The sequence below is a fragment of the Lottia gigantea genome, assembly GCF_000327385.1.
Source record: "Lottia gigantea unplaced genomic scaffold LOTGIsca_7, whole genome shotgun sequence".
Taxonomy (NCBI): domain Eukaryota; kingdom Metazoa; phylum Mollusca; class Gastropoda; family Lottiidae; genus Lottia; species Lottia gigantea.
In genome coordinates, this window is record NW_008710370.1 from 1,171,915 (window position 1) to 1,198,010 (window position 26,096).

Genomic DNA, 26,096 nt, shown 5'->3' on the forward strand with positions numbered 1-26,096 from the left:
CAAACTTGATTTTTCTGAGGGGCAAGTAATATATCCAAGGGGCAATTGTGTTTAGTTGCAGTCATGGAATTGGTCGGTTGTCAGAATTTTTTCAAATGGGCACTCCCTCTGCCTTTGCCCCCCCTGTAGCTTGGATAACCAACTGTCTAGGGAACAATGGTTGGGAATGGGGAGTTCTAGTTTTCGAGTACCTCAATGATACAACACAGTCCATGGATTAACTCCAACAAAAAAGGCAAGACATGACTTTATATCCAGTGCAAATTTTCACTAACTCATTATCCAGAGGTTTCTTCCAGTGGTATTACCAAAATAATTCAAATTCATCTTTCCTGGATAAACTATATGAATTGAAATGACTCCGTAGGGATATATATGGATATATATTGGGGACATTTTACTTGGATAACATTTCAATATATACACTATACAGCACATATCAATACATGTAACTGAATTTCGCCAACCAGGTAATTCTCTAATGAGATTACTAAAACAACGGACAGAATCGAAATCAACATATTTGAGCAAGATTTAAAATAAAAATAAAAATAACCAACAAATTGCTTCTTTTATAGAAATTTTATTCTAATTAAGCAATCAAATAAATGACAAAATTAAGTCGATGTCGACATGAGAACGACAATTATTAGACTATCAGTGACTGTCAGTAATATCACTGACTAACTACTGACAACAACTGTCATTTTCATCTCAGTCCAAATTAGACAATTACCAGCTCCTATGATATTGACGATAACCAGATTTCTCAGTTCACTCAAAACCTTATAAACCCAAGGTATACCTTCACCATCGCAAATTTGGCCACAGAAAACTGTTACCACAGTAATAACACAAGCTCTATTATGGACATACTTTCGTATGAAATCGTCAGTGACTATCCCTAACGCCTGGGGTCACATATTGGACGTTCCGTTTAAAATATTTTCTTAAATATCTTTGAAACGGAATTACTTGACCTACGTTTCCTGTGACATCGCTAGGCAGTTTAAGTGCAGTTTATTTAAACTGATTTCTGTGGGGCATGTTATAGTTATTGAATTATGTCCAAATAATAAATTACTGTACAAGATAACGCAATTTGTACCTAATCGACCCTCTTCAAGAATACACTTATTATCACCATTATAGTAGTATTATTCAATAGATTTCAAATCGGTATGCAAATAGAAAATTGTCGCCTGATTGTTGAAACATGATATCCATGGCCGTGATAAATTTAAGCGACCATTACAAAATTATTTTTTCCAAATTTCATGCAATGTAGCCATCAATTTCGTACAAGAATTTTAGAACTTTGGTATACTTGAAGCATGACTTAACGTACTATATGTACTACTGTCACAAGAGAGTATTTTTTTTAATTCCTTTGATTGTTTTCTGCGATTACACGTAGTGGTCGGATAACCAAAACAAATTAATTCACCTCTGCAAAGATTCTCAGATATCCCCACCATATTATACGCCTGCTGCACAACTTCCGGTCTGAAACTTTCAGAACAATACGATTTGAGCATTCGAAAGATAGATTATAAACTATTGAACAGATTATTTCTAACTATTAGAAACTATTGAAGTATATTAAAAGATGTATATAGACATTGATCTAAGTCTGGTATTGCAGAATTAGTAATTTGTATATTGTTGTCATATTACTATAACTATAATGTGCTTCTTTTTCTCCCGTCTCTTCATCCATTAACGTTTGTTTACACACTAAAATATAATTGATTTCGTATCTTTGTTACCAGTACGCAAATATTGAACGCCTCGTTAATTAAGCCCAAGGCAGAAGAACCAATGTTTTTTGTTGAATTTCATTCGTTTTCCAATAAATTCTTTTTATTACCAAAATGACCCACAAATACATCCTGTATTTTCTAATTACGTTAGCAATGTTGGAATTGTTGAAATTTTATCGCTTTGCTATTATCTACTTGAAAATAAAGCTTTTTTTAAATTAAGGCAAATTACATATTATTGTTCTCGTGTGTTATATTTGATGTATTTTGTTATTGTCTGTATTAAATGCATTATTTGGTGAATATGGTTCTCCACAACTAAAACATATTATACAAGAAAATATTTGCTCAGAATCTCGATCGTTTCCTGTATAGATGGAAATTGAATTCAGTAGGCTTTAGGCTAAATAACTCTGACATTTACAATCCTATATTGCATTACAACCCAGTAATAATGACACACAATCAAAAAGTTCATAGCCACACTACGAAAGCAACATAAAAATGCATCTTTTTTAATTTTAAAATTCACTATTAACTTCAATACATTCTTACCAGGATGATTAATCCATTCTTGATGAACAACCAAAAAACAATAAACTAGAGCATTTGGTAAATATAATCAACCATAAAATAATAAACTACAGTATTTGGTGAATATAATCAACCATAAAACAATAAACTATAGTATTTGGTGAATATAATCAACCATAAAACAATATACTAAAGTATTTGGTGAATATAATCAACCATAAAACAATATACTAAAGTATTTGGTGAATATAATCAACCATGAAACAATAAACCACAGTATTTGGTGAATATAATCAACCATAAAACAATATACTAAAGTATTTGGTGAATATAATCAACCATGAATAAACCACAGTATTTGATGAATATAATCAACCGCAATAAACATACGTATTTGGTGAATATAATCAACCATATAACAAAAATTGGTGAATATAATCAACAACAATAAAGTCGTGATTTGATGAATATAATCAACCACAGCAAACTACACAATTTGGTGATTGTAATCAATCATAAAAAAATAAACTTTGGTGAATATAATCAACCACAATAAACTGCAGTATTTGCTAAATATAATCAACCATAAAACAATAAACTACAGTATTTGGTGAATATAATAAACCACAATAAACTAAAGTTTTTGGTGAATATAATCAACCATAAAATAATGACCTATATAATTTGGTGAATATAATCAACCATAAAACAATAAACTACAGTATTTGATGAATATAATCAACCACAATAAACTAAAGTATTTGGTGAATAAAATCAATCACAAAACAATGACCTATATAATTTGGTGAATATAATGATTTACATTACATGTACAATGAACTACACAATATTGTGAATATATTCAGTGATAACGAACATCTCAAACAGTGATGTCAGCTGTCCACAGTCCACAAAGTAAACAACTTTCTCAGTGGTGGGATCAAACTGTTTAAACTAAAAGACATAGTTGAGAAACCAAAATATTTGCATTAAGTCATTGTCATTTCCGGTAGAGCTTGACATGCCATCCTAAACCACTTTAACCATGTAGCAAGGATTAATAAAATATTCGATAACCTTATATTCAGAAGTAGGGCGCCCTCTGATGTGTTTTTGGCGGGGGGATAATAGAGTGTCTGTCAAAGCTTTAATTCATCCAGATAAGTAAGAATAACTTCCCTTATTATAGTAAAACTATTCAATTATCTTTCCATTTGATAATAAATTAGGCATAATAATAGTTATAGTTATAGGGGTTTTGTAACAAGCACAAAATATATGTGTTAGAGCTTCACAGTTCAATATCATTTCGAAAAGTAATTTTCAACTACTGTTCTGTTCTCAGCGAATTTTCAAGAAATGTGTAAATAAATTCAATTGAATTGTGTCCGGAAACTGTAGCAAATGATACATTCCCATGCCATATTATAACAGGAATTGGAAAAAAATCTAGAAATAGATCTAATGATGTCCAGACAAGAGGAAACTACAGAATAAATGAAAAAATCTATTTCGTTTCATTATTTCAAGTCTTTTATCATTATGTTTCCAAAAAGCTCTAAATGATTAGACGAATGGTGGAATATTGAAAAGCTTAACAGACATTTATTGATGTCCTTGCTAAAAGAAGTCGATGGCGTCATAACGTCACCAAATTGCAATACTAAAGATACGAAGATCCATAATTAAAACTGTGTCTGCTCAAATATTTACTCACGCTTTCGTATCAATCAGATTCCCGATAGCTGAACGCGTATCGCTAGAAAGCTTCAACGAGGCTTTTATCACGTTTGAGCATTAATTGTTAGATTTATATCAAAAGAAGTATATAGATTGTCTACGCTTGGTAGCGGAGAAAAAAAACCATTTGCCTATATTCTTCGAATTATATTTCTTGCTTGACTAGCTAGTAAGAGAGGAGGGAAGGTCTTTTAATTCTCTAGCTTCTAGGAGTTGTGCTCGTCTTTCTCATAATCGATTCTAAATATTCCGACCATTGTGCGACTAGTACTAAGGGAAGTGGTAATGTTTCAGGCGAATTAACTCCCTTACCCTGCTACTTGTTCAAACGAATCCCCTTGGTTTAGTAGGATCAAGTGAGAGCAAGCAATAATATCGTTAAAAAGATTAGAGCTATTATCAACATGGACGACCGTGTAATAGGATGACGACACCAATCCCCTGGAGTCGAAATCTAAATTCCAATGATCGTTCAAACGGATTTGTGAAATGGAAGAAGAAAATCGCTAATGGATTCTCAGACGAAACGAACCGGCTAGAATGTATACCATGGCCACTCTTGAACAAACAAAACTTCGTCTGCGAGCAAACACGAACAGACCCAACATTTATCGCTATTAATGAACTCGGTAAAATTTGCATAATTTGAACGAATTTATATCAAATTATTTCAGAGGTCCTCACGACCAATTCTTTTAAAGGTTTTAATTTCTTTAAAGGTCTGGCATCTGAATAGAGGAGAACAATATGGGTTAAAAACTATGAGGTTTGCACTTAACAAGATTTAATTCGTTTGCTCGATTAATCTTAAGTATTGTGAACCAGTAGAGGACTAGTTTTAACTCAATTAAACGCGACCCGTTTCTCTGCGAATAACTTTCAAATTATCCTTTTACTCATTCTTCAGCCTCTTCAATTCAAGTCCTCGCCCTGTTGCCTATTGTCAGTGGCCTTTCAAAACTAATTTTATCTTTCATAGTGTAGCCCTTGGCCCTAACTAGAGTGTATTAATTTGATAAGGGTATTTAGAACTCAATCCCTTAAGGAAAAAACTCGGGAGACAATACCAAGCTGATGAAAATTGTAAAGGAATATAACGGTACAATGGAAAAATGACTATACATTGCTTTTTTTCTAGTCAAAACTCTTGGAAACAAAACCCTTGAACAGCGTTCGGGCAACGTTTTTTACACGTGAATGTTAAATAGCTAATACGAAAAAAACGTCTGATGTGAAGATAGGAAACAATATACAAATCGATTTGAACAAAACAATTCTATTTTGCTTTTTCCTATTTGTCATGCACGACAGAAGTTGATTGAAAATGCAATCTATTTTATGTTTTGATCGTTCTGTGAATCAGACAAAAAGAATAAAACGGCTTGTGCATGAAAAAGGTTGAAAATTCAAAAACAGCCATTAAATATGGATTAATGTGACATTTTGTTAAAATTTGAATCGTTCTTTGATGCGTTTGATTCGGTGTAAGTGGGAGTTTTCAATGCAATTCATTATTTTACTTTTCTCATGATGTCGCATGAAATTTTTTACACTAGAATTTTGCATTATCATTGATAATATTAAGTAATTAACATTCAATATAAATATCAATATTTTCAAATGAATATTGTTCAATTTTCAGATACAGGTAAATATTGTTCAATTTTCAGATGAATATTATTCAATTTTCAGATGAATATTATTCAATTTTCAGATGAATATTGTTCAATTTTCAGATGAATATTGTTCATTTTTAACACGAATACGAGCAATATTGTTCAATTTTCAGATGAATATTATTCAATTTTCAGATGAATATTATTCAATTTTCAGATGAATATTGTTCAATTTTCAGATGAATATTGTTCATTTTTAACACGAATACGAGCAATATTGTTCAATTTTTTAATGAATATTGTTTAATTTTTAAATGAATTTTGTCGCAATTCAAGATGAATATTGTTCAGTTTCAGACGAATATTGTTCAATTACAAGATGAATTTTGTTACAATTTCAGATGAATATTGTTTAATTTTCAGATCAATAATGTTCAAATTTCAAGCAAAATAAGCTAATTTTTGCGATAAAATGAGAAATATATGAACTAAAATAAACACTCTCTTGTATGTAATCTAAATTTTGAACTATTATTTCACTTCACTTTTCCTATTATAAAAATAATTATTTTGAAAATATTTAGATTTATGCAACATATTGAGTCATCTCGATTTCAAAGAGCTTGTTTTCACATTCATTTTATCATTCTATTTTACGAATGTTAAGATAAGGATCTTCTAATTTATATACTGTTCTCAAAATGATAACAACATAAAGTTACCTATAGAGCTGATGGTAGTAACATTCCGGTCATGATGACGTAGCTTCCTGTACCTTCCTTCACCAAGGTGTAGCCATTTTCCATCACGTTTCATCTTTGGTCGCCATTTTGAAAAATCAAGACGTTTCCTTTATACACAAGAGCGACATTGTTTCAGTTTTATGGTTAATCCTACAATTATTATGATGTATATTTCCATTTCTACATATGATATGTTACCAGTTCAAACTCGCTGTGATTTGTGTGCTAGAAAACTTAGATTCTCATCACTGATAATGTGGACAAACTATCTCGGCGCTTTGGCCAGTAAAATATGAGTCTTTTATTTGAATTTCTCAGTGTTGACTTTAGAAACGGTAGGAAAATAAAGGAGGCGAACTGGGTATATTTACCCCAGCTATTCAACTATTGATTAGACAATAAACGCTGCAAGGACGTTTAATCTAAAACTAGTACTTGTTTAATACAAGGAACTTCTTGTCTTCGGACCAACACATTTTGAAATTGTTGGGTGAAGTTCGTGATCTAATAGGGGCGATTGTGGAAGAACGGGGGGATTGCTACGTGCTCAACAGCCGAGTAATTTGTCAGATGATAAGAGACATGGGAAATTCGACATTTAAACGTTCTTATTCCTCTGATCATCACACGAAGTTATTATTGCACACGAAACGATTGTTTCCAGAAAGCCAAACGGTTCGATAATGGCCTTGTTCCTGGCTTTATTTCTCATTTATCAATTCCTCTCTTCGTTAACGACAGACTTTAACTTTGTCTGATAAATTCCATGATATCATTGTTCACTCAAATGTTATAATAATAAGGCATTAACATTCTATTATTGAAAATATATCATTGTTTCGTTGTATACTTCCAAATAGGTATTCAATTATCAGTTTGAATTTAATTAGAATGAATTTGAGAGAAATTGATTACTACCAATTCACGTTCTCAATTCTAACCTTACATGGTTGTTTTAATATTTCTGTAACATCTTCAAATTATTTAAAATTTCAAATATCTAAAATATTGATAACTTCTATGAATTAATACCATCTGCATCGTAGGCCTACACATTTTATTACATCGAATTTAGAATTGCATGCATGTATATAGAATTATGACCAAACTGTTTTTATCCTAAAATATAAATCAAAATATAATCTTTTAAAGAATAAATAAATGCTTTAAAGTTTCAAATCTAGAATCTTATGTTTCAATGTGATTTATTAATCTAGAATTGGAAATTTAAAATTTTTGTGATAATCTAGAATTAGAATTAGAATATAGAATTCAATAAAACGGAATAGCGCAGTTAAATATTAAATACAATCTAGAATCGCGTATTTAAATATGAATAAAATATCAAGACCATTGTAAGTTTGATTTGATAATCTAAATTTGTATAAGTACCATAACTGTCCCCACTCCGCCTCGGTGAAATGACGTTCTGAATAACACCTACTCCCACTCCCATTATGAGAAAGAGTACCAGGAACAAACGTTATAATCGTAATAATGCCAGGTCATCCCGAATTGTGAAATATCTTAACAGATTTTACAATCGTGATGCAAAAATAAAAATGAATAAGATCGTTTTAAAAATTAAACAGAAATGGTACAATAGAGTACAAGGGAAGCTATTAAGGTGTTTCCCATCCTTTTCAGATCTATTTTACTACCAAAACAAAAGAAAAAGAGAGAAAAACGCCTGTTTCAGAATAGAAAAATGATAATTTATGTAAATAGAAATTGTCTTTAAGGATAGGCACAACACTTAAAAATATAACAAAGATATTCCAAAATATGTTGTCGAGACCCCATTAAATTTTTATAATGGATTTTTGTATTTAATTAGTGGCACTAATGAGCAAGATCCACCCAATCTTCAGCTCACACTCATCTTAAAACGAATTTTCTCTTATTTTATTCATAAATGAGAATTGTGAAGGAAATGTAAGTTGAAAGACTGATGAAGACATATTCACTGAGTCAATATTTACTTTTCCCCATCTAGCAATCGAAATGTTGAACTCATTTTTCTATATTAAGCCGCCATCTTTTGTTTGGTTTGCTTTTGACTGTATTTTCTATTTCTAACATTATTGGTATGGTTTTCCTATTTCTTTTTTCTTATGTATTTTCTTTGTTCTTAATGACTAACTTTGTTTTTTTCTCAATGTGCTCAGAAATATAATTAAGGTCATTAAGGAAAAACAAGAATTTAAAAATAATTAATATATTTCTATGTAAATAAGTATAAAAGTGGGATTACTAGAATACCGGTTGGAGACGTCCTCATTGAATTCAGACTTGTCTGGAAATTTCCTTATTAAGGGTGAAACATTCGTGTGAAAAAGTAACAGAATCCTTTTACAATGCAAACAACCGTTTTCATAATATACGGACATCCTGCTTCAATAATAGACAAAGCACTGTCGTTTTATTGTTATTTAATTGGGATATACAGGACATTGCTAACTTTGCTCATACCTACAGTCGAATTTTGGAGAGTTAATCTTCATTTTCAAAAAAAAGCTCTCATGGTGAGAATGTGACAGCAGCAAGAGATGAGCTCTTGTTAATTTCAGAGCAAATTTTTCTTTAGCATAGGCTAATGGGAAATCTCAAAGGCCGTGCTTGCGCTCCATTAAGGAAAATAGTTTCCGTTTAGCTTGAACATGATCAACAATAAATTGAAGTATCATAACATAATAAGATATGTTTAGATTTGGGACCACTGTAGAAAATAAGCCGTATAAAATTCAACCCTTAGACGTAGAAATCAATTGCCGGCTAATATCAATGATGACAATATTAGTTCATGGACATAATATATTGTTATTACAAACTCAGTCAGAATAACTCCAATCTCACCTTCCAACTGCTGTTAGCATTTGGTCACGTGCAGATGTCACCAAACGGTCGCAGCAACTGTTCTGATTGTCGTAAAACTAGCCAGACAGCAGACGTGTAACTTGTTTCTTCCAATAATCACACGACTCCATATTTCCCCGGTCCAACTTCCGTTTCTAAGTATAAAATAAGGATCCATTATCTGTCAGTCGTCCATGTAAATATGGTTACCACACGTGCGACCTTTGCCACCAATTTTATGCTTTTGTGCTTCTTGTATTTTTGATACAGTTGGTTAATAAAGATATGACCTATTAAAATCACAGTCTTTAGCAGGATAAAATACACATTAATTAGATAATGTAACCCTTCGATTTTAATTGTTCTTTTGTTTAAAATAAAAAAAATAGAATCTGAACTATAAGCAATACAATACAAGATAGTATGTGCGAAATATGTATATTGAGTTCTTTGAATGCAAATTTATAGAAGCAAACATATTTACAACGATTTTCACTAGCCATAAGCAAATGAAAGAAAACTTCACTACTTAAGCAAAAATTGGACGCATTTCCATTTCAACCTTGGTGAAATTCAATCCTGGAAGAGGTCGAGATTTACTTAAGGATTTTTCAACCAGTTTTCCGTCTGTTGAGGATGCAGGTCGGAGGGCTGACATGTAAGATCGTCAAATGTGCTACATGCCGTGAACATTAAAGAACCCTTGTCAATGGAAATTCAATGGGTATGCCCTTTCCTGGAAAAAATGTCCCCGTTTTGGTAAGCCCAGTTTCTGGTGCAGAATCGCAGGATGTAAAACATCACTTCATTTCATTTCCCTTGGTAGGGTTAAACTGATCTGAATCTATTCATAATCAAATTATATAACACTATTTTAATCATTGTTCATTTTCTGTTTTAAAATATTGATAAGTGATAATGTAAAATTGTTGTTGAGTTGTTATTGTTAAGGTGTGGTAATATTCTCACAGGGAACTAGGTATAATAATACTAGTGATATGGGAATAGTTAGTTACTATACAATACTCATAAAATAATCATAGAAATTCATTTCAACAATTACCATAGCTACATTCTCTTAGTTGTGATTTCATTATCAATTGTTTGCATCAATTGTTGCATTTTTGGAATGAAACTGGTTCCTAAATGCGTCTAGGGCTACAATTTTAAACATATAATTTGGATTAAAAAAAATATCGACACTCCGTAAGTTTCTGGCTGATTGAATGATCATAAATTAGTATAGTATAAGTAATTTGAAAACTGCAAATGTTTTTTTTACAAAGAGGCATTTAATGCACATTTTCAAATATATACAAATTAAGTCCACATATCGCTGTTCGGATATGTCAATAATATTCACAATGTGTTTCAATATTGTAAATCATTCGATTTGAACATTTTTAAATAATTTTTGTATGGCTTAGCACTGCAAATGATTTGTTTATGTGTTTGTAACAATATTGCAAACGATTATCTTTACATTGTATGTTTATTTTGAGCAATGCAAACGAATTATTTACAGCATTATGGGTTTATGTCAGCATAGCAAACGATTTCTTTACAGCATTAAGTGTATGTTTCAGCATAGCAAACGATTTATTTACAGCATTAAGTGTATGTTTCAGCATAGCAAACGATTTATTTACAACATTATTGGTATGTTTCAGCATAGCAAACGATTTATTCAAAGCATTATCGGTATGATTCAGCATAGCAAACGATTTATTTACAGCATTATGGGTATGTTTCAGCATAGCAAACGATTTATTTACAGCATTATCGGTATGATTCAGCAAAGCAAACGATTTATTTACAGCATTATGGGTATGTTTCAGCATTGCAAACTATGTTTACACAGCAGTATGTGTGTATAAACCACATACAATCGGGCTATGCACAACAATTAACCCCCTTCCCCCGCATCCTCATCCTCCCCTCACCTGTCCCACTCTTCGTACATCTAAATTCATCACTGATAATATTCAGTATCAGCTCGCTTATTTCATATACACTATCAAAATACGTAGTCTGTAATCAAAATTACACAATTTTCATTCATTCAGTAATGTTTATTTACAAATGGGTGATAAATTTATATTTACTATGTAATTGTTAGAATAGGGTTGAATATTTATTTATTTAGGTTTATCAATTGTTTAACCTTGTAACAATATAAATAAAGAATTTGTTATATTAATAGATTCATATCTGCTTCATCTTTTGCTAATTGTTTTCGTTGGTTTTTAACCAGAGCATTTTTTTTTGGCAATTGAAGCAGCTGATCTATTGTTTCTTATCTACATTTACTGTAGCAAGTACCAAACATTACCAAATTTTGCTGTTTAACTAAATATATTTTCCGATTATTACAACTAGTTACTACCCTAAACCAGTGCTTACATTGAGATTCGTCTATATACAGCTTAATACTGAAACCGAACTGCAGTAACTGAGAAATTCCACCCCATATAAGGAAATATTTGAATATTTGGAGGTCTGTGCAAGCTTCATTTAAACATACTGCCACGTTGGGGAGGTTATTTTCAAAATGTGTAATTTCCCAGGGCAAGCCCAATAGCAAGCATAACAAGCTATGATACAGAAATTTATTTAGAAAAATTTCCAAATATAAGATTAAATTCATAGAAAACAAATGGTATATAGAATGAAATATAGAAGCTGTATTGATTGGTGGGGTGGGACTAGATCTGTTAATGGGACTGTTTAGGGTCATCTGACTTGAATAATACATTCAAGAGCAATTTGTTTTAATTCACTTTTGGAAAAACACAAATGCATATAAAATATTATTGAATTGCATTCGTTATAAATAAACCCCTTACGTCTCTTTAAGATCGGAATTAAATACATTGATTCATTTCATAGCCATTGTCTATTGTCTTTTTAATATGAACTAAGAAAAGTGTCCTTCAGTTATTGAATGTTAGATAGAATTTCAAGTACAAGGTACATGTTCGGTCATTGTGCTGAAACGGGTCATTAGTACAATGAAATTGTACTATTCCTTCAAATGAAAGAATTCCTACAGATCTTCATTGATGTCAAGGGGAAATGAAATACATTAATTTAAGGTCATACTTTTCTGCCGGTGGACTGGAGTAAAAAGGTTGGACAACGCATTGCGGTGTGTATAAGTTCGAGCCAGTGGCAATAGCCTGCTTGTTTTCCGATTTTCAATGCATCTTGAAGGGAAAGCCGAAAGATTCATCATTTAATACACTTTATATCTTTGATTGCACATGTATCTACAAATTCACAAGCACAATCTTGAAAATACACAGCTATTCTACATTAGTGCATATGTACAAAGCAAATGATAACCCTATTCAAAACAATAGCAACAAGAGAAAGGGAGAAGGGAAAAAAGTCAAATTAATTGGTTAAATAATATTATTTATCTGTTGTGGTTCTCACACAGGTCGCTAGTAAAAGGTTGTATTTGAGTAAACCTAACCGACTCATTGCACTCAGTAAAAATATTTGTTAGTTCACACCCTCAACTATCTGCCTAAATAATGTCACTGTATTACTAAATAGTCTCTTCTATAGATTACCACCGAATACTACCATGAGTTGTATCTATCTATATTCTGCTGCATTTGGTTTTAATTGACAGCGTTCACAACTGACAACTGACAGGCGCACCCTCGTTTATGGTACCATAATATTATCGTCTGGTCTGTAGAGTGCTCTTGATTCAGCTACACTTTTGGGGCTATATGTATACTGGATTCTTGATTTAAATTTAATCTTAATTTGAATATTATGAATCTCAAAACTGATCAGATTCGCAGAATCGCTGAAAACCTTTCAGATGAAGACCTGCTAACAAGAAACAAGATTTCGTCATCCACCCTTAGGGCACCATTGGGAAACAAATTATAACAAGACAAATCTCATATTGTGTGAAAATGTTCCCGTATTGTTTTGTAATTTGCAATCCTATTTGAAACTGTATACAGCATTGACATTAAGCTGATGAACATTAATGTTTTCCGATTTAAACAATAAAGAGTTAATGTTTCCAAGATGGAAAGATATGATTTTATAAAAGTTCAGCCGCCTCTTTGAAAAAGGCACGTTTTCAAAAATAGACCGACATAAATGTGTCCATTTTGTCAAATCTGAAACGAACGATTTTAAGAATTTTTTGTTGATTTCTAAGTTACAAAAAAAAAATGCTTTTAAAAAGCGTTTTCCTGTGTCCAATTGGGAATATCTAAAGAAATAATTTCACTATAGACGAAAGACGGAAATAAAGGCCGCGGATTTTAAGTGCTTTACCGTGTGGTTGAAGCCTTTCAATGTTTAAGGGCATTGAATGGCCTTTATATGAAACACGCATTGAAACATTGATTAAGAAGACATTGCCTGTTCGCTTTAACTATTTTAAAGCCTTTAACTCGATGAGGAGCATCTTTGAAAGTGTTTCAATAAGTTCGCTCCGGGCGACTCATTCAAATAGAACCCTGTTATCACACCCCGGGCCATGTTCTGTGTCAATGCTCAGTTCATTTCCGAACACATGAGATATTAAATCCGACCAAAACATATCATTTCTAAAGAAAAGAGCTAGATTGAAGTTAGTCACATTTTCGTGAACTTCCATTGAACAGAGAAGAAAAGGGGAATTTGTTTGAAAAGAAGATGATCAAATAGGAAGACAGAGAGTTTAAATTAAGATGTTAAAAAATTGCTATGATAAATTAATAACTAGAATGAAATTAAGATAATGAGGAAAATTTCAGATTATATCATTCAGATTAGATTAAGATTATATGTTACTAATTGACATCTGTGTCATGATGTCAACGACTACCATGTTCAGAACACACCCTTTTTTGAATGTCAGTATCTCTTTCTAAATTTTTTTATCTTTTTCACGAAGGTTGCGAATTTCACCCTTAAATATCCCTGCTTTCATCAGTTATTCGCTTGAAATTTGTTTCCAGTTACCTGATAATTATGCAATAGGTAGGCCTAGTTGTGATAAAGTTTTCCAGACACTGTTATTCTCAAAAGAGAGAGAGAGCAATTTGGCATAAATATAACAATAATATTTACACATATTAGCCCCGAGAAATCTTGGTTCGTACACAATTTATCAAGATTGTATTCATCTCGTTACCATTATGATAAAGCCACTTCACCTTATAGCAGTGGGGCGAGAAAAATGGTGTCGAAATGAGTTTTTCAATCGTTTGGTGAACGATCCGATTTTCCGGCTGAGTGAAATTAACATCATATCTTTAGAATGTTTGACACAGCGGAAAGAATAGGAACTAAAACCACGATTAGCGACGTTTAACGCTTCACTTGGTCTTCATCAAGAAACTTGTGAAAAGGCGGGGCAAAAATCGAGGTTTTCGCGTGGTGAATGCGACTCTTGAGCAGACCTCTTCCCTAGGGGGTAAGTTTGAAGAAAATAAAATGGTGATAGATTTTGACGGGAAAGTAAATATATCGTTTATGAAGTAAATATTTGCTGTATTGCCTCTATAATATTATGTTAATATTGACAATGTCTAAATAGATGTAATTACAGTCTAAAATATGCAACAGGAGAGATTGTTGTATTGTCCAGACCTCTTCAATGTAGATATTCACAACGAAATGAACAATCCGTCTTTTCTCTTTTTTTGACATTGACGGAGTATAAAGAAAGTGGCCAAGAGATTATATGAAAGTAACCAAAGTATTATCGCAAATTTTATTTAATGGATTAAACACAGTTTATGCATTTCAATATTTTAATATTTGCCTACCTATTAAATATTGAAATATATCATTATATAATACTTTATTTTAAATCAGATTCTACGTCAGATTATCGAGAAACTGTATCACGGTTATTTCAAAAATCGGTTCATTTTCTAACCCATTCATTCATTACTTAATTTATATAATATATTGAAAGGGATTGTAAAGAAATTTTTCTAAATTTCGTGTGTGTATTAATTTTGCGATTAGGGAAGTCATCAAACATTTATTTTTAGTTGAATTGCAGGAACCACGCACACGTCTGATTTAAAATTAATATAGTGCAAATTGATACTATCAGTGTCCCCGATAATAAATTTAGAAAAACTATTTTCAACCCCTTTAAATTCTTTATCGCATATGCTCTATTAAAGTATACAATTTTAATGGGAAAAAATAAATTTATAGGAAGCTCGGTATTTATTTTTAGAAAAATGTCAAAAGCAATGAATAATTTGCTTATATTTCACAATATACGTGCTTTAATTGTTCACATAAATTTTTAAGTTAAACACAAGATTACTAATAGATTATTTCCTAGTCTTTTGGCCTGTACTCAAGTTTTAACTCAAGTTTGAATCGATTTTTACCTTTTATAAAATAAATAAACTTTATTTACCTAACATATCTTATCATTCCATCTGACTACAACTTTCATCGTCTTGTCTTACAATTGTATTTGTTTATTGATGTATTGTACTCGACCAACTTTTACTTCATTCCTCAACACTCTTTTTTTTCAATATCATTTTCCAGTTTAGTTTCTATTGGCCTTTTAATAATATAGATTAAATAACAGTAACAAATATTTAAACTAGACGGGTCGCCTGAAACAAATTTAGCAAAGACTGAAAATAGTGAAATTGTCCTTTATAATATTTATCGTCAATACGGACCAAATTATGTGATGATAGCGACGTTTTAACTTAGTCAAAGAAGGTCAAAATGGCGAAAAAAGAAAGTATAATAGCGACTTTGAATTATTATTCCATATATATTTACACAGGAAAAATATTTCCTGCCAAAGCCCCCTGTCTACGTTTCATAGTGGAAACAGAATTTCCTTTCCCAACTAAAAATTGGAAATATATTTCAATTCAATAAAAACATTATGTTTAAAAATGAAAATCGGATTTGACGTAAAACTAAAATTCATTTAATTTCGAATTTTTTGTTGCCAGGTAATTGTTTTTTAAATCAGTTTCTTTTCAGTAAAAATCACGTTATTTCACTGAAGTGAAATATTGACAATAATGATTTATCAAGATAAAATTGATGACAATTTCTTACATAGGTGTTTACAAATATTTTTTGTGACAGAATAAAGACTATTGTTGGTTGATCAAAATGAAACTTTTAGCACCCTTTTAAATGGTCAATAATATTTTAACAATGTTTTATATGTTACCCTTTGTTCACCAATTAACCACTTGCTAGCACATTAACACCTTTATTGTCTTTTAATTGTTGTAATAAGTATATTGAAGTGTATCGGTAACGGACGTCACACCTGGGCCATAACGCCCGTAACAATTATACGTTACGATCGAGGTTTATGTCAGTCTTCATTATTTCAAGATCCTTTTCGCAGCCTGTGGTCATTTTGACTGTTATCTTGACAAAAACTTAATTGAATCTATTTAAATTACAATTCAACTTAAAACACAAATTCGCTTAACTTTTCATTCTCTTCAAATTTTTAAATGACAAAGCGACTCTTCCATTAATAGACTTAACTTATATCTTAATTGGCGAATACTAAAATTGACAATAAACAATTGGAGCCTTCCATAAATACGGATTTTATCTATGGTAGAAGTTTTTATGAATAGATCCAACTCTACGTAGGCTAAACATGCAGCGGAATGTACTTTGGTGAATATTGTAGATTTTCTAGTTTTTCGAAATGTGATACGACTTCTTGAGAAAATGTCATTTGAAAATCTTTCACTATACTTTAATTTGAACAAAATTTAGAAAAGACAAACAACCTTTGGACATTGTAATAGAATAATTCAAGAATTGTCAAATTTTAATTTTTCATAGATCAGCGTTATCTCTTAGATAAAGAAAAGAATACAGGTATTAGTGATTTACAGTCAGAGATTTTTCCTTTATTTTGACTGAAAACCATCGCTGATAAGACACATCCTTAATCTGACTGTTACTCGACCATCATTGTCCCTAGCCCGAGACATTATCATAAAATATGAAAGATTTTAGTAATATACGAATTTTATCAGAGCACTCGTATCATCAGAGATAAAGGTTTATAAAGAATTTGAAGATAATATTCTAACGCTTGTAAACGATTATGGAATTTTTGTTAGAAGTTGTATATAAATTGATTAATATATAGGCCTATATAAAACTGTCATGGAATAATCTTCATGCCAAAATATTTCCATGTCATTGTTTTTATTACCCCTGCAAAATATTATCTAAAATTGGAAAATTGAATTTTTTAATATTATAGTTAAAATACAACTGAATAAACAGTTTTAAAACGAACCCGACATGACATAGATCACCATTGTGTTAAACAAATACTTTTCAAATATATTTGTAAGTAGATATAATTTATTGATGATAGATATTCGTTTTTTAAAACTACATCTACATTAATTGACTTTCATAAAAAATAAATATGTATTTTGTATATTTACAATAAAAGAAAAACTGGAACATTATTTGCTCGAATTTGGAAAAAAGGCAAAAATATGAAAAAGATGATCTACCTATTTTTTATCCAATATTTAAAGAAAAAAAATGAAAGATTTCGATATGCTTGATCAGATTCTAAAACATATTTACCATAGATATTTACAATATTTAATCAATATTTGTATTTCTTTAATAAATTAAACCAAGTGAAAAAAAAACCCGAAAAACTTTTATTTACCATTGTATTGACATCGTTTTATGTAAAAATCAAATTTACATTGTGTTATGTTAATCACTTAATAACCAGTAAATAAACATGTTGTATGTTGTATATGATTTGCAATATTTATTTATTGCAATAAAAGTCAAAAGAGCGTATTATTGGATAAGAGTGGGGAATATACAACCCCTATTTTAAATAATCTATTGAATAATGAAAGTCAATAGTAAATATTTAAAAAATCAAATATTGGTCAAATGATGGTTTTGTAAATTTATCTTCCACTGTATGTAAATATTTGATGCCTGTCTACTCGTACAATATATTGTAGTATGTTCATGTATTGACTTAAATGATAAAATTTGTAATAAGAATCCAACCTAATCCGTCACACTACAACTCTTTTACAAAATTTCTTTTCAAAAATATTCAATGAAATTTTTCACACACGGTGAACATATTAAATTAGAAATCTAAAAACACTGTAAAGTTGTGTGTTAAGGTGCAAATGAAAAATGTTTTGGATGCATCAATAAAACTACACTATATCATTTTAAAGAAAATATCGTCGGCCCTACTTGTATAAGTATTTCAAAATATGTCCCTTAGTGAATTTTCCACGAAGAAATATAAAACATTCCAATGCTGAAGATGTTCATATTTTCTGTTGGATGTTCAAATCGGTCAGACGATTTTGAAAATCCAGATATTCTAGACCTAGAATATTTCAAAGCAAATCGAAATTGCGTTTCTACTAAGACTTATCGAAAATTTGGACGGATTATTCACCGAGCTTTTTACCAATTTATTTTTGCTTTGAAACATTTTAGAATGCGGATTTCTGATTAAAAAAGGAGAAAATTTATTTCAATGAATCTTTTTATATCATTTTAAGTCTAAAGACAAGATTTTTATAAAAGAAAAATATTGAGACACAAAGAAAAACATAGAACAAATTGAACTTTCAAACATTTGAGAACTTTTGATTTTTTTTCATTTAGAGATACTTTTGTAGAAATAATAAACGCCAATTACTGTGTAAATTTCATGAAATATTTCAGAAAAATGCAATATTTCGAATAAAATAAATTTAATTTGAGAAAAAAATAAAGAGATTATCTTAAAATGAAAAAAAAAGGATGATATTCTGATATAAATAAATTAAAAACAAAAAAAAATGTAAATATCTATATTTTACAAAATATTGGAATATTCTTAAATTTCCTACATTATATTACCTGACAAAACTCTGTTAAGGTTTAAAATTTTCTCGTACTCCAACCGATTTCGCACAACAGAAATAAAATACGAAAAATTACACACAAAAATATACAGATCAACCCGTTCGAAATTCGTCTTTTTCACTCAATTCGAATCGCGTGCACTTTCGCAATATATATACAAATAATTTTCGCACTATATATATATAAATTTCTATACACAATATAATTCTAAAATTTGTACTCTTTGTCTTTTGCGTTAAATATTTGAACTCTTTCAACAAGAAAAAACACACATTTTGGCAGTATTTTTCCTCCAATTTTGTAAGTACATAAAGAGACAGTCTTGTCTATAATATATTTATAACATAATATATAAAAAATCTATATAATTTAATTCAACACATCTTTGGTATATTCGCTAAAAATTTTGGTTTTCGCTTTTTAAAAAATGTAGAGAACACGTCCATTTTAAGTAAGAAAATGTTCACAGTTGTTGAAATAAATGAAATTTCTCACAAACTCGCCGTGGAATGAGGAGCGTAGGTTTTATAGTAACTACCATCCTGAGGGTTCATAGGGGGTGAGGCTTCTTTAGGCAAACTGATTGGGGACATTTGAGTATACGATTGATAACCACTGAGAGCTTCGTACATCTTTAAGTCCATTTTGTTTTCCGACATGAGATTTGTAATAGAAAATGGATGGTTAAATGAATGAGGATGATTTAATTGTCCCGGTGCCAAATTTAAACCATGATGGTTCATGGAGATATCGTGATGAAGTTGTCGCATACTTGTTAGTTCCGTACCACAATTACCCATTTGTTGCTGACTAGCTTGAGAATGTGTAAGATGCGACATGTCTTGTTGCTGGAGATGAGCCTGAGGATGAGCTTGGTTGTGTTCGGTCTTTGGTTGAACCATTTGTTGAACTTGTTCTACTTGGTGATTCGGAGGAGAATTAGGCGCCGAGAGTGAAGTGCCGTCACCAGTTGAGGTAGGAGTAGAATCGGCGCTTCCTGGACCGTCTTGCATGTCGCAGTTCGGATCATCTGGATCTTGTGATCGCATAGATTCTTTCTTTAGACACTTGAACCGCTTCTGACGACGAAGATAACAACCATTTTCAAACATATTTCCTGAATCTGGGTGAAGTGCCCAGTAACTTCCTTTACCAGGACGATCAGGAGTTCTTGGGACTTTAACAAAACAGTCATTAAAAGACAAACTATGTCTGATAGAGTTCTGCCATCTTTGTTGATTTTGACGATAAAAAGGAAATAAGTCCATGATAAACTGATAAATTTCACTGAGGGTACACATTTTGTTAGGTGACTGTTGAATAGCCATTGTGATAAGCGAGATATATGAATATGGCGGTTTAGCGTGCGTATAACTCCTTCGATAATTTTTATCCCTGGCTCTATTCAATGCTTGTGCTCGATCCATTGACATCATGTTCGGATCCATAGGACGGTTAATTCCGTTCATTGATGACATACTTCCTATACTGGACATTCCATTCATAGATCCCATGCTTCCCATAGAGTTCATAGATCCCATAGTGTTCATAGGATTCATAGCCGACACCTGACCGTGCATTGATGATCCATGCATAGCCATACTTCCAAGTCCCATACTGCCCATCGCAGGAGGCATGGTATTCATCGAATTCATGGCACTATGCATACCACCCATTCCTTGAGGAGAATAGTTCATGTTACTCATCGGTCCTACACCTCCCATAGTATTGATACCAGGCATGGAAGCCATTGAATATCCACCCGTACTAGTTGGGTCGTACGAACCCGGTTTAGTCGACAACATGATCTATATTGAAGATGCAGAATAAAATCCAAAACACTTCGTTCTTCTTACAGTCGCACCCAGTGACTGTCACTATTCATACAACTCACAACAACAAAACACAGTTTCAGCCAAGCTACTTCACAACGAGCGATGGGAAATATAGCCAACTTCTCTGACCTGGGCAAATATACCTAGACCACTTCTAACATCAAAAACGAGGCGGAACTGGCAATAAGTCTCCCGCCAATCAATACTCGTTATCGGTCCACAATGGCAGTAGGCCCCGCCTCTGTGTCAGGTTTATTTGAATATTATGTTGACAAGCCGTTATCGACTGTCGATCACCATGATGAACAAACATTTATCTCAAAATCACAGAATGAAAATAATTCCTACTCCAAAGTTTTGATTCAAAATGAAATGCGGAGTATAAATTTGTAAACCGACATTTTATATCTTGTGGAATACGAAATGCGTATAAAACTGTTCAAGAGACAAGTTGGTAAATGTAAACCAAATATGGAAGAATTGCAAAACATTCCTTTCTTCAAGACATCACGTGTTTTTGACATTTCATTGAAATAAAATGTTCTGTCAATCAAAGTCATTCTATTCAGACCCACTACAGGACAGAATAAAAAAAAAAGACTCGGAAACATTAATGAAAAGGTTCTTTTTAAAAGGTATATCTTACGTATATCATATTAAAGGGTTTTTTATAATAACATTCGTGGATTGGTAGAGAAAAATAAAATGATTTGAGAATTGAAAATGAGGTCTGTACTATCACCACATTGTACGAAGGTACACAAATGAGTAAGTTTGAAGAAGAAAAACGCTCACTATAGCAAGTCCATTATTAAAAAGGCTATTCAAAAGGATTTATTTATAACTAGGTTCGCGATCCGTGAATAAGACCCCAAAAAACATAGAATTTTTTCATAATACTGGGTGTTGAAAGTATTTCATTGAATTCTCGCTGCAGGCTAAAGGCTTCTCAGTGCAAATGTCTCAATGAAGAGAATAATACAGACTTTAATTTTTGCTGATGTATTTTTCAGTACTTTTAATTGATACAGTATTCAATGATCATAATATGACACTAATACCGTTCTTTAAAATATACTATTATATTATGGCTCACTTATCATTATTATACACAACTATGATGACCATATTACAGTGGTGCTTCTGTAAAACAACATTTCTTGATACTTATGTAAAACAACCAAGCATTCTTCTTCTGTAAACAACCCTTAATCATACCTCTTTAAAACAACCATACATTCCATTACTGTAAAACAACCAAACATTCTACTTCTGTAAAACAACCATACATTCTACTTCTTTAAATCAACCATACATTCTACTTCTGTTAAACAACCAGTTACGATACTTTTGTAAAACAATCTTGTATTCTACTTCTGTAAAACAATCATTCAGTATATTTCTGTAAACAAACCCTAATAATACATCTTTGAAACAACCATAAAGTCCATTTTGTGTTAAACAACTAAACAACCATACATTCTACGACTGTAAAACAACATTTTTTATATATACATCTGTAAACAACAACTTCTGATACCTCTATAAAACAACAACTCACGGTACTCTGTTAAAAGGTATTTTTGTCATATATGTAAAACATCTTTGATTCTTCCATAAAGAAGATATTCACGATACATTTGTAAAAGAGACATCCATAATACTTCTGTGAACAACTTTCATTTTTACTTCTGTTAATTCAATAAATAAAACTTCTGTAATTAAGTTAACTACAATTTATGATACATCTGTAAAACGATCACTTATGATATTTCTGTTGACAACCATTCATGATACATCTTTAAACAACTATTCACGCTACTTCTGTTAAAAGAACAATCATTATATTTCCTTAAAACAGACATTCATAACACAAGCGTAGAAAGGCATTCGGTAAGCAACACTTACGTAAAACATCCATGGTTCTTCGATAAAGCACGTAAAACCTTCGTTCACAATAGTATGTCGTGTTATTTTCATACTTCTGTAGAACGACCATTCATAATGCTTCTGTATGAGAACCATTAATTATTCTATAGTAAAACAATCATTCCTGATAAATCTGCAACAACCATTCGTGAAACTTCTGTAAAAGAACTGTCCATAATGCTTCTGTAAAAGTACCATTCTTAATACTTCCGTAAAAATAACCATTCGAATTACTTCTTTAAAACAACCATACTTGATACTTCTGTAAAACAACCATTTATAATATATCTGTAACACAACCAGTCATGATACTTCTGTAAAACAACCATTTATAATATATCTGTAACACAACCAGTCATGATACTTCTGTAAAACCACAATTCAAGATACTTCTGTGGATAACCATATAGGGCATCACTAGTCGATTGATGTATATGAATATCGCTGTTGTACTACTATCTGGTGTTTGCTTGTGATTTGAACCTCTCGGATGGGTGAGCTGCCGAGCAAGGTAGACGCTTTATGCGATCATTGTTTTTCTCATTGTTCGGAGGTGCTGTTAAAAATAAATCGTCATAATGATGGGGCGATAAACCAAGTAACCCCTCAGAACTACTTAGAAATAAAGGGAACATCCACGCCTTAAAATAAATTTGTCATCAAAGTTTGTAAGTCATTCTTCTATATAAATAAATGTTTTTAAAAAAAATTATTTGACCATGGCCATAGAATATAGCTTTGTATAACCCAATTCCAGAAAGGGATTTTAATTGAGAATTTTTGTTTTGATATGATGTATAATAATTAGGTAATGAGCAAATTGATTGTGTTAATTAACCCATTACTATAATAATGTGTTGTTTACCAACAATATGCACTTAGAGAGGTGTTAAACAACAACTCTAGTATAATTTGCAACGTGTGAACACATTGGTTAGGTGTTAAATGGTTTACAAGGTGTTTAAGATTTTTTTCTATTTAAAATAAAAGTTTAACAAAATATGCCTTAATTATTTTTAAACAGTTTTTATTCTTAGATTTATCACTGAATAAAAGATACAAATATATTCTTAGAACATATTTAAATTCATTTTTTCATGATATTTGTTGGCAGTCATCTAATGATGTAGTTAAAACTACTTGCGTTAAGAAAAAATTATTATTTTCAGTTACATCAGAAATTTTGCTTCGTTGATTTGACAGATCTAGTTGTGAAAAAAAGTAAAAAAAAATTATATTCAAATTGCCAGTATATCTAGAATCATAGAAACATGTGTTCTATACAAAAAAGAATTGACCGAAAAAAAAAAATAAATTACAAAAGTCATTTGTCTGATTAATGAGAACAATTCAATTTTCATACAAATTTATCGATACACTCGTCCAGATATAAAGAGTATCACAATATTCCATAACATACGCCGGCTTCAATGAACAATTGAGATTAAAGGGAAAATCCGTTTAATGATACAGGTGAGTTACGCTAGAATTTCCATATACAAGGTAGAACAGGTGGAAAGCGACAGTGATTCATATCGGGAATCAAAGTAATTCTGCCTGGAACGATTCTATTTTTACCGTTATTAGAACCTGCTATACGGTCCCTAGTTTAATTATCAAGTAGTCAGGAATCAATTTTAATTCTCTGTCCCCAAGTCATTAGTGATAGCTGACTGATTAGACACACGGCAGGTGGTCAGCGATAATAATATTGTCTTTATGTTCACCAATATAAGGAATGCTTTCAATATATAAACCCTGTAAACGAATCTAAAACTATTTGTAAATTATATATTGCAGCATGACAGATTTAAATTGCACTACATTGTGCTCTGGAAAATGATAACACCTTATTAATGATTCCGTAACAAAAACAAATTGTCTCACGAAGAAGGGTTTTCCTTTTTATTTAAAACTAAGTCTTATGATAAATTTCCAATGGTTGCCTTAAACGAGGGCGTTCTTTAGAGAACTTACTTTTAATCTCAATGAAAGGAGATCAATCTAAGTATCAAAAAATAAAAAGTTAATGAAATTTTCTTAGTTTGTTAATCTGGTAATTATCATGTCAAACAATCGCCCTTTTTCAAGACAGATAATACGCTACGCATGGACGACTATCAACTGTATGCATTGTGTGACTGCCTTGCACGAGGTACCTCAGCTCGTGACCCTAATCAAATAGTGATTAGGATTACTTACACAAAATTACTTTCTCTTCATCATCGGCTCTCTTTGATTTCTAACAGAGCATCTGATTGGTTGACAAAAACAGATGTTTAGCACCGTAGAATCTTTTTGTGATCCAGTTATCCAGACGATTAAATATTTTCTCTTTGAAAATCGACTGGAAAGTCGAAAATACAATGTAAGGAAATTATGTCATTTAGCCATTAGCACAAGTAAACATGTAAATAAACGTTACACATCCACGATTTCAACATGGCCGACCCCGTAACTGGACTTGAAAAGATACATAATTGGCGCCATTTCCCAAACAATGCCTAGCTATTCTGAAGGTAAACATTAGGAACAAGTGCGCGAAATGAACAAGTTTTTATGAGATGTATAGATTACATGTCTGTCACCATGTCAACAGTAAAATTAACACATGTTTGTTGTAATTTACTTATTGGCTCTTAATCAAAATTACACCCTCACAAATATACGAGAAATTCGCGCCACTTTGTCAATAAGGACACCCCTTTGTACGAAATGTAAACTAGTCAACTGTTCTAGACAAATGTAAAACATTTTAAGAACTTTAAACTTTCTCTTTTGTTCATAAAGTTAACATAAAAAGAATAGGAGACATTTGACCTGTAATCTTTATCAATTCTATTCTAAACAGATTATTTTTTTTTTATCATTTTTGAACAACCAAATTGTGTTTCATTGTAGACACATTGTAAACCCCTATTTTGTAATAATGCCCAACTTCCATACAGGATGCTTCTTATTGACTTTAGAGTAAAAAGGAAATGTATAACGTTGACCACAGAGTAATAATGAGGTCTCATTAAACTCTAATACGATGGTCACACGTACCGGAACAGCAAGTCTTCAAATATGGTAATGTCATTATAAAAATGGAAAAAGATGCTTAATTTTACAACCGGGCTAAGAGTCCCTTTATACTCCAGCCATGTTAATGTCCACTTGTGTCCA

General features: G+C 31.5%; 2 protein-coding genes across 2 annotated transcripts; one reads left to right on the forward strand and one right to left on the reverse strand.

Annotated features, from left to right (window-relative positions):
- Positions 1-10,767: 10,767 nt before the first annotated feature.
- On the forward strand, positions 10,768-10,953 carry LOTGIDRAFT_98283 (hypothetical protein; the record flags this gene model as incomplete). Its single annotated transcript, XM_009065446.1, has 1 exon — positions 10,768-10,953. A coding segment is annotated over one exon (186 nt), but the record flags the coding sequence as incomplete, so codon positions are not given.
- Positions 10,954-18,788: 7,835 nt separating this feature from the next.
- LOTGIDRAFT_183845 (hypothetical protein) lies at positions 18,789-21,157 on the reverse strand. The gene has a single exon (XM_009065447.1). It carries the CDS (start codon positions 20,967-20,969, stop codon positions 19,656-19,658), a length of 1,314 nt encoding a protein of 437 aa, XP_009063695.1. The 5' UTR covers positions 20,970-21,157; the 3' UTR covers positions 18,789-19,655.
- Positions 21,158-26,096: the final 4,939 nt, after the last annotated feature.

Excerpts from the sequence above, each read along its gene's own strand:
- LOTGIDRAFT_183845 (XM_009065447.1), bottom strand. The coding sequence starts at position 20,969 with ATGTTGTCGACTAAACCGGGTTCGTACGACCCAACTAGTACGGGTGGA.